The 17,546-nt window shown below is 45.6% G+C and overlaps 1 protein-coding gene across 1 annotated transcript in view; it reads right to left on the minus strand.

Annotated features, from left to right (window-relative positions):
* LOC146178096 (P-selectin-like) overlaps window positions 1–17,546 on the minus strand; it is a 342,299-nt gene that overhangs the window by 89,790 nt on the left and 234,963 nt on the right. The window contains exons 8-10 of the mRNA XM_084577931.1: window positions 14,216–14,381; window positions 13,084–13,233; window positions 475–651 (exon numbers count right to left, since the gene is read on the minus strand). Of these exons, the coding sequence (XP_084434057.1) occupies window positions 475–651; window positions 13,084–13,233; window positions 14,216–14,381 (493 nt within the window). The remainder of the gene's footprint in view (window positions 1–474; window positions 652–13,083; window positions 13,234–14,215; window positions 14,382–17,546) is intronic.

Here is a 17,546-nt window from a genome sequence, read left to right on the forward strand (position 1 = left end):
AAAGTGTTTCAGACAAATAATGTAGCTTTGAGGTCGACTCATGCTGTCTGCAAGTAGCGTCTCGGGAAAAAGATTTGAAGTAGAACTCAACTCCTATTGACTATACGAACGAAGAGAGTAGTGAGGTTAAGGAAATACGGTACATAAGGACTGTAAATCCCTTCTTTGATAAGAAAACACAGCGATGCCGCGCTCGTTCGCTCCTCGTTTGGTTTGGTTTGGTTTGCGGGGTTTAACGTCCCAAAGCGACTCAGACTATGAGAGACGCCGTAGTGGAAGGCTCCGGAAAGCTCGACCACCTGAGTTTTTTTAACGTGCACTGATTTCGCACAGCACACGGGCGCCTTGCTTTTCGCCTCCATCGAAAAGCGGCCGCCGAGGCCGGCATTCGATCCCGCATCCTTGGGAACAGTAGTCGAGCGCAGTAGCCACTGCGCCACACCCGGCGGGGTCGTTCGCTCGGCGTGTACTTACACTTGCATGACGGTGCACTGCCGGTCCAGAACCCTGACGCAGCGCACTTCCGTGACACACTTCCGACTAGTAGGCTTCCGGTGGGACAATCGTACACCACTTCCTGCCCCACCCTGTAGTCCTTGCCTGTCGCCGTGGAGTTCTCCTGTCGATCCGGGCTGCCGCAGTTGGACGGATCTGCGTAGTTAAAGCAATGAAGAGAACTAGTCTCCAGCTTAATGAGCCGCAGCTGCCATTCCAAGTTGTCTCACGATTCATCTGCACCGGTAATTAGTAATGAGCTCTACACTCCGAGTCAAATGCAGTTTTAATGGCTCTTATATACTTTTTTTCTTTAACTGCTGGATTGACGAAAAAATCCTACCTCATTGGACGAGGACTGGATAAACTAGAACGAAGATCATTGAAGATTAGAAAGAAATTAAATTTCACTGCTTCGGCTGATTACGAATGACTTTTCATTTTTCAAATGTTTCTTAGTTTAGAAACGTTGGCAAAATTTATTCGTGCGACTGGCTATACCCTACGCAACAGCGCAAAGTTGATCATTTTCCAGAGCCGCGCATAACAGAGAGGCGAAAGTGCCGAAAGTTTACACCTTAAAGTTGAGCTTGCGCTTCATGGCTATGTTTTTAATCAGTTATGGTTGCAAAACACAGGCAAGCCACGAAATAGATCAACCCATGGTTCATGCCTAATTTTAAGCCCGGCAAATCAGATCGCGATAAACCACCCTGAAGACCGAGTATACTCGGGCAGTCTTCACGCACCATGGACGTAATTAAAACGAATATGTGCATAAGCACATGAAAACATGGCACACAGACATGAAACCGCATTGCCTACAAAGTGTTGCAACTGAAGCACGGGGAAAGAGACTTCGGAGAAACAGGACACCTGGACAGCAGTCGCAGAATGTACACGACGAAATAATTGCTTTGTAAACGAAACCCTCTCTCAAAGATACGAATGAAACGGTTCATGGTTAAAGGGAACAATTTACGCAGTTAAAAACATAATGGTGTGTTTGAATTACCGTACTTAAACCGAATATAACGCGCGAAAACTCATGTGCAAAGATGGGAGTTGATGAAGATGACGTGCGATGCACAGCGCGAGAGTTGCGGCGATAGCTACGGTGTGCCTAAATGTACGATCGGTCAGGGAAAACTTCATTGGAAATGTCACATTTCTCACAGACGTTCTCCGTAGTCAGCTTAAGCAGCCTCAGTGGATGAATGTGATTGACGCATTGAGTTTTAATACATCGCTTTAGTCAAAAATAAAAAAAATTGCGGCAATAGCTACGACGTTCCGTCCCCGCTTGCCACGAGTTCCGATCCACCGCATTCTGATGGTCTTGCTCCCTAAGTGCCGGTCGCGCTCACCATGAAAAAAGTACTGCTTCTAAAGGAGCTAAACAGTGGGGCGAGAAAATTTTCTTGTTGAGAGTAGGACGGCTGAAAGGGTGCTTTCATACTGAACATACTCTAAGTGCATCGCGCAGGCCATTTTCCTGAGCATCATAACTAGTTTGTCTGATCTAGTAGCCCTCTTCACTTTTGCTTAATTTTTCCCCGACCTGTTTTATCACAGGCCATTGTCGACAATATAAATAGAAGCGTCGTCACAAAACAAGATTCGGTATTGATAGGAAAGCCTATTTTTTTAATCTAAGTTCGTTCTTTGCGCTTGTAATTTAGTAAGCGGGGCTTGTCGCGACGTTGCCACGGTGCTATTTTTTTTTTTTGGAGCGAGGACTCTACTCCTCCATTTACAAACCGTGGAGCCGCTTTGTTACGTCCGGATGACATTGAAGTTGAGCCAAGGTCAAATTGGGGCTTAGCCTGTCTAGCGGCAAGTCTTTCCTAGTGCGTTATGTTATATGGTAAGCTCGTGCATGACTACGTGACTGACCAATTGAATATGACCTCTGACCTTCAAAGGTGATTGATTCCCATTAACATCAGAGATCGCATAACGGGAGCCCGATGACGCCAGCTGAACACGTAGTGTCAGCAGAACTAGGCTATCTCTCGTCAAACTTTAACTGCGCTTAAACATTGCTGTTTTCTTTTCTATTTTGTTTTTACGCCTTTGTTGGCAGAATGCAGAAATGTGTTTACGTAATTGCATTGGGCGCCTTATTTATTCGGGCTCTCCTGAGGAATATTAGCGGCCGGCCAGCGCAGACAAGGTAGACAAGTAGAACAAAGAAGCGTGCAAATCCAGAGCACACAATAGCTGAAGCAGGTTCATTTATGACTGTAGAACCTTGAACCGCTGAAATGAATCAATACAACCATAAATCCTACAGACTGGCGCAGATAACCGTTCACAATCAGCGATGCGATGCGTGCGAAAGAAGTTCAGTCTAAGCTTGGCCCTAATTTGGGGGAAAACGTTGCCGATGGCAAAGCCAAAAAGAGTATATCTGCTACAAAAAGCCCTGCAGGCCAAAATGAGTCGTCATGCTCCTTTCAGGCAACCAAACCATGTGGAAATCGTGCGCCGAGCTCTGGTAAGTGAGGCTAGACTTTTCAGCAGTACCGTGCGCGTCATCTATATGATAACGTGCAAGTGTGAAAGTGGTGTAGGCGCTCCTCTGCAATCCGCGTCGCTTTTGAGTAAATCGCTTGAATGCAAAAACAAAAAAGATGGATTTGGAAAGAAGTCAGTGGTTTCGGAGAAAGTTTCTCTTGCCCGCCTCTTTTTGTTTTTTTGTAGAGCTTTGCAGTACTTTGGCGCAGGCGTAGGTTCAAAAAGCTAGAAATGGTGATGACTTGAGATATTTATAGAGGGAAGGCCACCAGTTTCATTGTTCGCACTGTTATAAACAGATACTGCACATATCAGTGGAACATTATATAGGATAGCCCGCACGTAGACGCCGAAGCAACGCACGTGTTATGTAAATCCTCAGCAGTCCTCACGTACAGGCTGAAGCAACACAAAAATGCAACGCTACATTCACATGGTGGAAATCACCTGAACAACTAAGAAGACGTGGAATAAATTCAGTACTATGGCGTAGTCTAATCGGTGAACTTGAATTAACTGAAAACACATTGCGAAGGAATATGGACAAGAAGGAACACACAACAATGGACAGGCGCTGACCACCTAGTCGTTATAAAGTGTTGGTGCCACTCGCAATTTACATTCAATTCATTCCGTGAAGACGGAGATGGCAAAAATGCTTATTTTAACACCCAACACGAGCTCCCTGTTATAGCGCAATATTGAATGGGCGCGTCTGTGCCACTGCTGGAGGCCAAAGCCCATCATGTGTTGTATGTTGCTTGCTATTCACATTCTTTCGCACTATGTTTAACAAAGATGTCTATAATCCCCCAGGTAAAAACACGGTTACCGCCTGGTTCCGACCTTGAAGCTGAGCCAAGGTGAAACTGGGAGTAAGGTTGTCTAGCGACAAGTCTCGCCTAGTGTCTTATGCTAAGCATGATCCCTTGACTTACTTACCACTTGACCATGACTAATGAATTTGATCTTTGATCTTGAAAGGCGATTGATTGCTAATAACGTCAGAGACCACGTGATAGGGATGCGATGACGTCAGCTGAACACGAGGTACTAGCAGAACCAAGCGAAGCAATCCTATCTCTCGTCAAGTTTGTTTTAAACGTATTTAACTTTTGCTTATCTTTTCGTTACCACAGTAACTGGAAATATGCGCTCATGCAAGCTTGCACTCAAATTAGAAAGTTTTTCAGTTTCAGATGCTCATTTCTGCTGTTTCCCTCTTCCTCAAATGCATCAAGTATTTCCTGGGAGGGGCAAATCAAGGAATATGTGTGCTCTCGAGAAGTGCTTTCGCATTTGCCCTTCACTTCTGAACAAGAGGTTGGATACCGTTGCTTAAAGTTGGTACACTTTGGCGTCTGTTTTTGGCATGAAGACTCGCTGCCGCTAAAGCTGAGTCCCGCTCATCTAATGCCGGTGCCTACCATGTTCAGCTTTCTAGCAAGTTTGTCTAATACAGTTGAGCATTCCCTGCCAGCAGTAGCGTTTGAGAAACTTGTCTGTCAAGTTCGTCGGAACTGCAGATCGTCCTGCCCCTCTGACCGCTCTTTAACGTGCAGTCTGTCATTAAGCAAGCAGAAAGTTCAGTTCAGTCGTTCAGTCGTGTCCGACTCTTCGTGACCCTATTGACCATGTCACGCCACGCTTTCCGGTCTCTCACTACCTTCCTAACAACACATAACTTCATCTGCAGTGCCTCGAGGATGCCATCTAACCATCGCGTTCGCTGCCTACCCCTTCTCCGGCGACCCTCAACCTTTCCCAACATCAAATCTTTCTCCAGCGACTCCTCTCTTCTCATCAGATGACCAAAGTAGCTGAGCTTTAACTTTAGAATTTGACCCTCCAATGAGCAGTCAGGATTTATGGTCGACAATATTGACTGATTTGATCTTCTGGCAGTCCAAGGAACTCTCAAGAGTCTTCGCCAGCACCATAATTCAAACGCGTCAATTCTTCGGCGGTCAGCCTTTTTCACAGTCCAACTCTCGCATCCATACATCACAACTGGAAAGACCATAGCACGAGTTATACGGATCTTGGTTGCCAGACGAATGTCTCTGCTCTTTACTAGGCAGTCAAGGCTAACCATTGCTCTCTTTCCCAGAAGCAGGCGTCTCCTAATTTCATGGCTGCAGTCTCCTTCCGAGGTAATCTTAGAGCCCAAGAAGAGAAAATCTGTCACAGCTTCCACTTCTTGTCCCTTGATGCTCCAGGACTTGATAGGGCAAGACGCCATGATCTTTGTCTTTTTAATGTTCAGTTTAAGCCCAAACTTCTCACTCTCCTCTTGTACGCGCATCAAAAGTCTCTTGAGTTCCGCGTCACTTTCTGCCATTAAAGTGGTATCATCCGCATATCTAAGGTTGTTGATACATTTTCCAGCAATCTTCACTCCAGCTGAAGACTCGTCCAGACCGACCTTCCTCATGATGCACTCAGCATATAGGTTAAATAGCCAGGGCGACAGTATGCAGCCTTGCCTCACTCCTTTCTCAATCGGAAACCAATCAGTAAGACCATGCCCAGTTCTGACTGTGGCATCTTGCCCTTCATACAGGTTCCTGAGGAGGCAGATGAGGTGAATTAGAACTCCCATCTCTTGGAGAGCTTGCCACAATCTGCTGTGATCTACGCAGTCAAACGCTTTCGCATAATCAATAAAGCAGAAGTAGATGGGTTTCTGGAACTCTCTTGCTTTTTCCATGATCCAGCGAAGGTTGGCAACTTGGTCTCTAGTTCCTCTGTCCTTGCGAAACCCAGTTTGTACGTCCGGAAGCTCCCGATCCACATACTGCTGCAGCCTACCTTGGAGGATTTTCAACATCACCTTGCTAGCATGCGAAATAAGCGCGATCGTGCGGTAGTTGGAACAATCTTTGGCACTGCCTTTCTTTGGAATGGGGATGTAAACTGACCTCCTCCAATCCTATGGCCACTGCAGGGTTGTCCAAATCTTTTGACATAATGTATGCAGAATGTTAACAGCGTCATGGTTGAGGTTTTGAAGCAACTCAGCTGGAATGCCATCAATTCCGCTAGCTTTGTTCCTAGCAAGGCTGGCTAAGGCCCATTCAACTTCACTCTTCAGGATGCCCGGCTCGAGATCAGTACTCACAACCGTCTTATGTTGGGTTTGCACATTCGGGTCCTTCTTGTACTATTCTTCTGTGTATCCCTGCCACCTCTTCTTTATCTCTGAGGCTTCAGTGAGGTCCTTGCCTCGTTTGTCCTTTATCACGCCCAGCTTAGCACAGAAGCTTCCTTTGATGTCTTTGATTGTCTTATAGAGAGCTCTTGTGTTCCTTAATTGGCTGTTGTCCTCAACTGCTTGGCACTGTATGTTCAGGAAGGCATCCTTATCTCTCCTTGCTATTTTCTGAAAATCCGCATTGAGAGCCTTGTATCTTCCTCTTTCCCCCATAAATTTGCCATCCTCCTTTCCTCAGCTATTTGCAAAGCCTCTTCAGATAACCAGTTTGCTTTCTTGCATTTCTTTTGCTTTGGAACTACCTTAGTAGCAACTTCTTGTATTATATCACGAACATCAGTCCACATCTCTTCGGGCTCTTTGTCTTCTAGTTCTAATTCTTGAAATCGATTCCTCACTTCACAGCATATTCTAATGGAATTTGATCCAGATCATACCTGAAAGGCCGTCTAGTTTTCTGCGTTTTCCTCAATCAAAGCTTAATTTTGGCAACAAGAAGCTGGTGATCGGTGCCACAATCGGCCCCAGGCCTTGTTTTTACTGCTTGTATACCGCTTCTCCATCTCTGCCGGCAAAGAATATAATCGATCTGATTCCTGTACAGACCGTCCGGTGAAGTCTATGTGTACAGGCGCCTCTTGTGCTGTTGAAAATGAGTATTCGCTGTGATCAGGTTGTTTTCTTGACAAAACTCTACTAGCCTCTGCCCAGCTTCATTTGGCTCACCAATACCGAACTTGCCTGTAATTCCGGATATTTCTTCACTCCCTACCTTAGCATTCCAGTCTCCTATGAGAAAAACGACGTCTGATGATGGAGTGCGGTCTAAAAGGCATTGTAGGTCTGCATAAAGTCTCTCAACGTCAGCTTCTTCAGCAGTAGTGGTCGGTGCATAGACTTGGATAACTGTTATGTTGAAAGGGTGACCTTGGATCCGAAGTGAAATCATTCGGTCGTTTTTGGGGTTGTAACCTAGCACTGCTTTGCCCATTCTTCTGTTTACTATGAGAGCGACCCCATTCCTTCTCTTGGATCCGTGCCCACAATAAAAGACATAATGGTCGCCGGAGTTAAATTCTCCCATTCCGGTCCACTTGAGCTCGCTGATACCCAAGATATCAATGCTCAATCTGTCCATTTCTAGCTTGACGATATCCAGTTTACCTTGCGTCATAGATCTTACATTCCATGTTGCTATGTGATACATCTCCTTGCAACATCGGACTTTCCGGTCGCTTCCCGACACATCCACAACTGAGCGTCCTTTTGGCTTTAGCCCAGCCGCTTCATTCGTCCTGGAGCTACTAGGAATCGCCCTTTGTTCATCGTTCATCCCCAGTAACATGTGGGACGCCTTCCAACCTGGGGGGCTCATCTTTCGGCGCCATATCATTAATGGTATTGTGACTGGCCGTAGGGTTTTCTTGGCAGGAAGTACTGGAGTGGGTTGCCATTACCTTCTCCAGTGAATCACATTTTGTCAGAACTCTGCCGTGACCTGTCTATCTTGGGTGGCCCTACACAGCAGAGCTCACGACTTCATCAAGTTTCGCAAGCCCCTCCGCCACGACAAGGCAGTGATCCATGAAGGGGAAGCAAGCAGAAAACAATCCCATAAAAGCACTTGTTTTTTTTTTTTCGGGCGCTGTTCGAGGGTTTCTCATTTGGCTAGAACCAAGGACGGCAGAATTTTAATGACTATGACCGCCTGCTAAAACTAAACAGAACATCCCGAATCCAGTTTCCATCTCTCTAGCGGCTTTCCGAAGAAAGCGTATGCAAAAACAGCCACGTGGGAAAACTTCCTCATTGAGTTGGAAATTAACCATGATTCTCCATCAAAACAACAACAGTCAGAGAGGATATGCACCAGAATAGATGAAAATACAAGGGCGTGAAGCAAAACGTCCACTACCCTCACAGAAAAAACAAATAGTGACGTCATAGCGGAGTTTCAAAGGCCGAAATCTTTTCCCGTATGGTTCATAACATTTTCGCAGGATGAAAAACATCTAACATTTTGGTTAATTCACGTATTCTCGAGAGAACTCGTGATTGCACGTAGAGCAAACATTCCAACTTAGATTCTGCCAAGAGAAGGTAAGGGTTAACTTTTACGCAAGAAAAAAAAAGAAGTTTCAGGCAGAACGCCGCCCCTCTTGAAAGCATTGTTTAGAGATTTAAAGATTTCTGCAAGCATCCTGCTTACCTTGAATACCCCCTCTCCGCAGAAACAAAAAGTGACAACGTAAGTTCTATTTTGAACGCTGTTGTACTTTATTTGTTAACTAAGCCTCGAAGTCCCAGACTTCTGCTAAATAGAATAAAATGCAGCTGCTTTACAACTCTGTCGCAACGCGCATAACTTTATGATGACACAAGACCAACTAGCCCAATGTAAGGATTCGCTGTTTTAAAAGACTGTCGCAATGCACAAACTGCCAAGCATGAATCGCTGGCTGTAAAAACGTGCTTCTATATAGAACGAAAACGAGAAGAATACCGGAAAGGAATGCAACATCAACTAGTACAACTTCAGACCTTACTATGGTTTATACGTTTACAAGCCGCATACATTTGGTATGGAAAGGTAGATACGTCAACATTTAACTTTTTGTCTAGACCGAATGCAAAGCAATGTGTATAGTGTTTGTTCATTTGCTTGGAGAATATTTCTTACGAGGGGGGCTGCTTATGAACATCGCTTGTGTATATATGCCAGCACATCAAAAAGCATTTTTTAGCGCGCTCGCCTAAAGGCAGTTGAAATTATATAACAAGCAGGAGAGCGCTGTTGGTGATGTGTACAGAGGTTGCAGAGATAGTCTGAGGGATACTTAACAAAGGACCCTTTTGTTTAGATCTATCTAATAGGAGCCGCTAATGTAAAGCGGAGATTTGCACCAGTAGAACAGTCCGGCCGACTTATAACGGTATTTTTAATGGCCGCTCGTTTAATACTATCACCTTATAAGGCACTGCATCTTTTCACTGCACTGCATCTCGGGCACAGCGTATCGGTTACAACGAACAGCTGCTGTCACACAATTCTATTATTACGAATTTGGAGGAGCCATAAACAAGCATCTGCTTCATACCCAGAAAGGTGGCGCAACAAACACAAACACAAGCGAAGAGACACAACACACGCGCACACTCCCAACTGCAATATGGATCTGAAAACACTTCCTCTTCACCCCTCCTCTTCTTCTACACTCAAGTACATCTTCTCATCTTCCTCTTCTTTGCCAAGGGGATATTGGCACTTTCTTCCCCACGGAATATAAACATCGTCCAAGTATGGCAGTCACCAATTCTACACTCACTTGCTTCTCCACACCTCTGCTTTGCCCAGAAACTGATATCACGCTGGACAGTCGCAAAGACCACCACATAGTCACATAGTCACACACTAATAACCACACCACACATGTGCAGTAGGACATGTCCATCCACAACACATCACTTGTGAAGTCCCTATGTATTGAAAAACTATAACCTGCCAACATGTCCATCCAAACAACATCACTTGTGAAGTCCCTGTGTATTGAAACAACTGTAACCTGCCAACATGTCTACGAAGCAACGAAATAGTCTTGGAGTACATTTTTCAAAGCATATCTTGCCTGGAATGAACACATTGACTATCGCCAATCGAAGTTTTCATCTGCCACCGGTGCCATTGCTCGTGTGTGGCGCATTCTCCCTGCCAAAGTGAAAATCATTCTTTACAATGCTTTAGTGTTATCGCTCATGCAGTACTGCATAATGGTGTGGGGCACAACTGGTGTGACAAATTTGCGCAGGCTATATTTGCTGCAGAAAAGAGCCGTGCGTTATATTGCTGATGTTCATTACTCTTTCTCCACGAAACCTCTTTTTCCAAAATATGATATTCTTCCTTTATTTTCCTTTTACAATTATAGGTTGATGCTACGTTATAAAGATTTTGTTAAGTTTCACAGGGATTATGCAATTCGTCTTGCAAAATTACAGGTGAACGCAAGCGATCGTCAGACCAGATATAAAGAAATGTGGCTTGTGCCCACACCTAGAACATGTTATGATCAACAATCTTTATCTTACACGCTACCCTCGCTGCTAAACTTACTAAACCGGCAGGAGTTTGATCCTACCTGCCACCAAAAGGGTATCACCAAATGTTTTTTGCCAACTTGCTTTTTTGCAGGACTAAAATAATGGATTCCATTTTGTTCGCATTCTAATCGACAGCTTCTATTTTATTGTTAAAGTTATTTGTGCCGGCATTTTCGTTTATTTGTTTTTCTTGTGTTTGCCACTTACAGTGTATATTGTTCCATGCTCTTTGCTACTTGTCTATTTTTGTAAATTTGATGAAAGACTGGCCGTCATCTTGCTTTTTGCTGACTTGTAAGGGGTCGGGACCTCGTCAAGCTGTCCGAGCTTTTAGTCCCGTACTCCTCCTTTTCAAAGGAAATAAAGACGTGATTGATTGATTGATTGATTGATTGATTGATTGATTGATTGATTGATTGATTGATTGATTGATTGATTGAAGTCCATGTACTTGAAGGAAAAATAATCTTTAGACTACCATGGCCACAATACGTGAGAGGTGTCCAAGAATAACAGCTTTAGGCCCAAGTATAATAGGTTTAGGCACGATAATAAACTCGTTCTTTGCATTACTCAAGAACATTCCTCAATAAAAGTAAATTCTTTTCTACGTAAACTCAGCGAAGCTTCACTAGTACATGTGTCTTCTTTCTTCTATATCCAGAACGCCTCTAAAATTTCGCGCATCCATCTTATCCCGACTCTTCCCTAAAATGTTAAGCCTGCTAAACAATGGCTCACACTTGCACTTCTGACAGTGCAAGGGTAAATTTGACCCCTTCCCATTTTCTATGGACTTCTCGTGTTCCTTCATTCTATCATTGATACATCTTCCAGTTTGCCCTATATATAACTTACCGCACGTCAGTGGAATCTCATAAATCACTCCCATCCGACATCCAATAAAACTCTTTACATGCTTCTTATCGCATTGTGCTTTCTTTCTCCTCCCTGTTAAGTACAGAACCCACCCAGTTTTTTGGGGGCAGAAAACACAAGTGGCACCTCATACCTACCTGCCACCTTTTACAGGCAGTGCGCAACTCTATGTATATAAGGGATCACTTGTGGGCGTTTATTTCTCAACTTATCTGCCATCCTTTTTTCTCCTTTCATTTTCTGAAGCGGAGACTCTGCTACCCCACAAATAATCATAACCGAGAAACCAGCCACCTCAAGCCTTTCTGATTGGTTATTGAAGCTTTCCTCTGCCATATGTACGCATGATTTTAACAAGGCCAACTCCAAACAAAGGGAAGCTATCACTCTTTTAACAGTCTTTGAATGGGCTGAACCATAGGGAAGTAACTCTTTTTTAGCCCAGGGAAAATACTTCCAACACACTTCCCCATCACAAATTTTCTTATTTAAATCAAGAAACTGCAATTTGTTGTCCACAGGTAGTTCATGAGTAAAAGTAAGTCCTTTGTCTTGAATCTTAAAAATAGAAAGAACGCTTTCCACACTTTGAATCACTGCAGAGCCCTTATCCAAAATGACTAAGAAATCATCAACATATCTAAATATTTTAAAACCTGAACCATTAAGGGGTGTATAAATAGCTCTGTCAACAAAAGATAAAAAGATGTTACATAGAACTGGGGCAACGCGTGACCCTATACAAATGCCCCTGCTCTGCACGTACATATCAGTCCCAAGCGACATAACAGTGGACTTAAGGTAAAACTCGAGTAGGGCTAGAAAATTGTCAACATTGACACCAGCAGAGTTCTGAAAGTCTGCCATTACGTTCAATGCATCTGCTGTTTGAGATCTTGCGCATGACACAATCTCTGGAAGGTTATGAGTACTAAAAAACCAATAAAAGGTGAAGTTGAAAGCAAATTATCATTAACTGAGCGCGCGCCGAACAGCTTCGATTTCAACAGTATATTTTTATGCGCTGCTTCTGGAAACTGTCGAAGAGGCCCAAAAGAAGCAGCTTTCAAAGTGAAACTACTGCGTACGGTTAGTGATTAACCAAGAGAGACAATATGGGAAGTCTGAATCCGAGAGCAACTTCGCTTTCTAGTTTCTGCACATGGTATGGCATGATGCGTAAGCAATGCTCAGGCAGAAACACCTGGCCGTATCAAGTTCTTGAAAAGGGTGAGTCTGTTTAAAGGTAAGACGCGCAAGGCATTATTTTTGTGACCGAAACCCATATTTTTGTGATTTCGTATTTTTGTCTGTAGGGGAAAAGTCCGATTACTACGAATTTCGTATACTGAGAATTGATTACAGGTGACTCTAATCTTCGTTCTAAGTGGCCTGGAATATTGAAATACTGAATAGAGAGTTTGAGTAAAGCTACGGGACACTGGTACTAGAGTTTCAGCAAAGATATAAAAATCGTTCATAACACTGACACCGGTACGATAAGTGCCGAACAATGCAACTCATTTTTTAACTAATAGCCAAGCTCAGCTTTATGCGTTTTTTATTTCTTTTGTCAGCGCTATTCATAATTACAAGTTATGCGTCAAAGGACGCGCAAAACTAAAGCAGCAAGGTATAATTTAAAACGCCTTTTCGTGTACGATGGTAACGTACTAGATGGCTCCAGCCAAGTTTTGAACATCTGGAGTTCCTGCACTGGCATCATACAGCACGGGAGTCAGTGTGCCTGAATAGTGAGCGTGCGATTTTTCTTAATTGCGCGACTTAGGTATCTATCTGCGAAGTCTCTACCAAACATGTCGGGCGAGCAGCCAATTTTTCAGAGAACCAATAGAAACCTCCTAAAAAGCACTCACTGTACTGGCAGATCCAGGGCAGGTAGTCCAGGTCACAGGTGACATCGTTCCAACGCCACTTCCGGCCACCGTCGATGACCACGCAGTTCTGCTGACCATTGTAGTTGTTGGGCTGGTCCTCAGCCCAGAGGAAGTCACGTACAGGCTCACCTGCATACAATGGTGTGTATAAAGAAGCTGCAGGTTAAATTTAATATTAAACATTAGCTATGCTTCCCTCGTCTTGACTGTGTATTTCGGTGCCTGATCGACGTTTCAAACTATTCCGAATTTCGCTACACTCTAGCTTTACGTATGTTTCGCTACGAGCCAGTATCGTAAATCATGTTCTCTAGGAACGTTGAGCGCCAGTTATTTGTCAAAATGATGCTTAACTTATCATTGTTGTTTTAGAGAGCGAGATTATTGTAACTAGAAAGCTATACGGTAACTATTGAAACAAAATTACAGCAAAGTTAACTGCCTCAAATAAATTAAAGGTATATAATATAAAGAACGTGCGATAGGGCTTCGTAATCTACTCTAACTGTTGTCGCTACTGGCACTTTATTGCGATAAAAGACTGCTAAATGTTTCAAGAAAAATCTGTAAACAGAGATAAAGTGCATGCCAGGCAAACCGAATAATGCTCCACGCACGTTACTTGAAGTGCAGGTATTTTTTCAAACTTACGTATTTCGTTCTTTTCTCCTCTTTTTCGTTCACTAATGCGCCAGCCAAGTTGTTATGGCTTATACGTCCAAGCACTGTTTTCAGTTACCTTAAAGCTCACATCGTGGGGAGTTGTTAGAGTGGTAGTTCTACTCCTGCAGGTACAAACCCAGGGACCGCTTGCTTCCGTCCAGGTGACCTTGAAGCTAATCCAAGGTCGAACAGGTACTTAGGCTATTTAGCGACAAGTCTCGTTCAGTGCGTCATAAAATGGCAAGTCGGTACATCAACACATGGCTAACTAACCACTTGATCATCACTAATGGCATTTGACCTTGAAACGTATTTGATCCTCAGTGACGTCGTCAGCCGACCACGTGGAAAATGAAGCAAAGCAGATATCGTTCGTAAAGCTTGGTTTTGCAGCGACTAACCACAGGTAATATTTAGGTGAGCACAATCGGAATTCAGTTTCTCTTACCGCTGACCCAGAACCAGCCTCGCTTTCCCGCCCCGATGCCGGTACGTCGCTGGGCGCCCATCCAGACGAGTTTGGACTTCAACTTGTCCCGACGTCGCTCAAGTTCGGCCGAGATGAACGGAAGAGTCAGCTCATCCACACTGTGCACCAGCAGACCGCCGCGGGTCTAGAGGGCACAGCAGTCGTCATCCGGAAGCAGAAGGATAGAAAATAGACGCCATAGAAACGTTAGACAGCAACTCAGCAACGGGACATGCCCCGATTTGTTGTTGCGTTTGAACGTCCCAATGTCGCACATAATGAATCGTTCAGGTGGCCTGTTGATAACAGCATCCACCAAGATTGAGCAACTCCCTCCTGAACTAACCTCCGCCAAACTAAGCGGAGAAGTAGCGCAAAAAGCGTAAACAGCTGCTCCTCCAGTACAGATAAGAAATGTGTAGCAGCAATTCTCTTAAATTTTAGCGAACCTTTCGACCTTTTAAGTGTTATAGTCATCACGTATCTAAACTCAGAAACATTGGACACAGGAAACCCCAAAACATTTATCTCCTCAAAACTTGACTGTGAAACGCTTTCTGCCACATCAAGCTGGGTTAGATCATCTAGCTTCCAGAGATAAGCTCCTGAAGCATATTTGTTAATCTTGATGGCAAACAAAATTTCATATCGCACCCTCCGTAAAAAATGCCTAATCACAAAAAGTTTGAAACGCAACAGCGGTATTACTTCCTGTAGCAGATGAACACCGAACTGAAGACATGCGTATTTAGCAATTAGGCAGTGTGGTTATAGTAATGACAGGGCTTTACAATTCACTTCATCACATGGCCTCTTAGAACTTTAGTAACTGGGCTCCACTAAAGTGTATAGTTACAGTTAGGAGAACGGGTAAGTCAGACTCGCACAACCGCCATGGAAACTTGGTGGTGAACGCTGCCGATGAGGAACATCAAAAACGAAATTTACACAGGCGTATTTTAAAACAATAGAAACTGACCAGTCACGGTGGCTGAAGCAAACGCTGCGCGACTATGTGGTTAAGAAGCTCGGCTACTGAGTCCATACGGCCGGGATGGAGCCTGAGCGCGGCGGCGACGATGGAAGCAAAAACCAAAAACTTCCCGCCGTGTTCTGTGCGGTATCAGTGCACGGTAAACATTCCCAGGTGGTCGAAAGTAGTCTGGAAATCTTTCCCCTTTCACCCCCACCTTCCTCCCTTCCCTTACAGCGCGGTTCAGGTGCCCATAAGAAACAAGTTACAGATACTGCGCCTTTCCCTTCCTGTAAACCGATCTCCAATTTCAAATGACATCGCACAGCGCACGGACGCCTCTTCGCTTCGCCTCCATCGAAACGCAGCTGCCACGGCCGGGATAGAACCCGGGTAGGACGACTACTGTGCCGGAGTACCCGGGTTCTATCCCGACCGCGGCGGCTGCGTTTCGATGGAGGCGAAACGAAGATGCATCTGTGTGCTGTGCGATGTCAGCGCACGTTAAAGATCCCCAGTTGGTCGAAATTACTACGCAGCCCTCCACTACGACTCCTCTTTCTTTCTTTCTACTTTCACTCCCACCTTCCGCCCTTCCCTTACGGCGCGGTTCCGGTATCCACGGAAACAAGTGTGACATAAACTGTGCCTTTTCATTCCTGCGAACCAATTATTTATAAATAGTCTGGAAATCTTCCACTGCGGAACATCTGTATTTTCTTTCAATCCTTCGCTCACAGCCAACAAGATAATTGGTTCACAGGGAGGGAAAGGCGCAGTAGATGTCACATTTGTTCCTGTCTTTCCACTTTCATTCCCACCTCCCTCCCTTCCCTTACGGCGCGGTTCGGGTGTCCACAGAGCAAGTGTGACAGTTACTGCGCCTTTCCCTTCCTGTGAACCAATTTAATTTAATTTACACCTGAACCGCGCCGTAAGGGAATGGGGAAAGCTGGGAGTGGAAAGAGGAGCCGTAGTGGAGGGCTTCGGAGTAATTTCGACCATCTGGGAACCTTTAACGTGCGCTGACATCGCACAACACACGAACGCTGTTCGTTTCACCTCCATCGAAACGCGAGGGGAGAGGTGGTGAAGGGTGGCAGTTCCTGGCTCTACGGGGCTGGGTGGTAGGTCAACACCGCTTGCGGCGGGTGCTAGCCAGCCACCGAATTTTATCTGTTGTAGGCCCTCATCCCATGTGGTCGACGGCTGTTGCGGCTGCACGCGTCTTTCTCTCTCTCTTCCTTTTCTTTCTTTATTTTATTTTCTCTTCTGTCTGCACAAGCCGGGTTCGAACCCGACCTTGGCAGCTGCGTTTCGATGGAGGCGAAACGAAGAAAAGTCCGTATGCCGTGCGATGTCAGAGCACGGTACCTTCCCTGATGGGGTTGGGGCAGGCGGGTCGCCGCCGCTTGCGGCGAGGGCTGGCCTGTCACCGAGTTTTTATCTGTTGTGGGCCGTCATTGCGCCCGCCGCCGCTTCGATGGTGGACGACGGCTGTTGTTGCGGCGCGCGTCTTTCTTTCACTCTTCCTTTTATTGCGAAATCAATACTGCTAGCACATTTCTGCCGTCGGTGGAGGTCGTTCCTTCGCTCCAGCTACCACGTGACAGCATGACGTCACGACCAGAGGAGAGCAGGGGCCCCAACTCGTCTCTTCGGCCGTAGGAACTCGTTCCTTCGCTCGGCGCGGCGGCTGCCACGTGATGGCCTCCTCGGCCTGCCGCGTCAGGGCGCTCGCTAGGATAAACTAAAGGCCCAACTCCATAAGCCCTCGAAGCGCGCGCCCTGCGCGCTTGGCGTCGCGCGCACCGGCCAGAGGAAGTCTGCGCATGCGCGACGCACCGCCCAGAGCCGAGCGCGTTCACGACGCTCGGATCCGACAGTGCCAGATATTCGGCGCGCGCGCTGCTCGCGGCAGCGCGCCTCCGAATTCCGGCGTGCAAGCATTGACCAATCAGCGGCCGCTCTACGTCTGTTTCTTCCGGGGCGGGTCTGGCGGGCCTTCCAAGCATGTTTTGGGCAAAATGGCGGATCTCCACCTCAGTGGAAGCGCGTGATCCTGCATTGGCAGCCAAATAAATGAAGTCAACAACGAGCTGCTCGTCGCCGCCATCGAACGATGGCAGCTGCTATGGCTTGCGAGCCACGCGCTTCATTAGAAAGAGCTGGTGACTGCGGCTCTATGGATAGCAGTGGTCGCGTAACTTGTGCTGGGGTTCCCCCGCAAAGGTGGGATGCTGAACCTGCTCGTTCGTTATTCATAGCGTGTATATTCGTTATTCGTGTCGTATATATCAAACATTTCATGTGTATGTTCTTGAGTTTTCATCACAG

This window comes from Amblyomma maculatum, chromosome 9 (genome assembly GCF_055883805.1).
Source record: "Amblyomma maculatum isolate TAMU_Amacu chromosome 9, ASM5588380v1, whole genome shotgun sequence".
Taxonomy (NCBI): Eukaryota; Metazoa; Arthropoda; class Arachnida; order Ixodida; family Ixodidae; genus Amblyomma; species Amblyomma maculatum.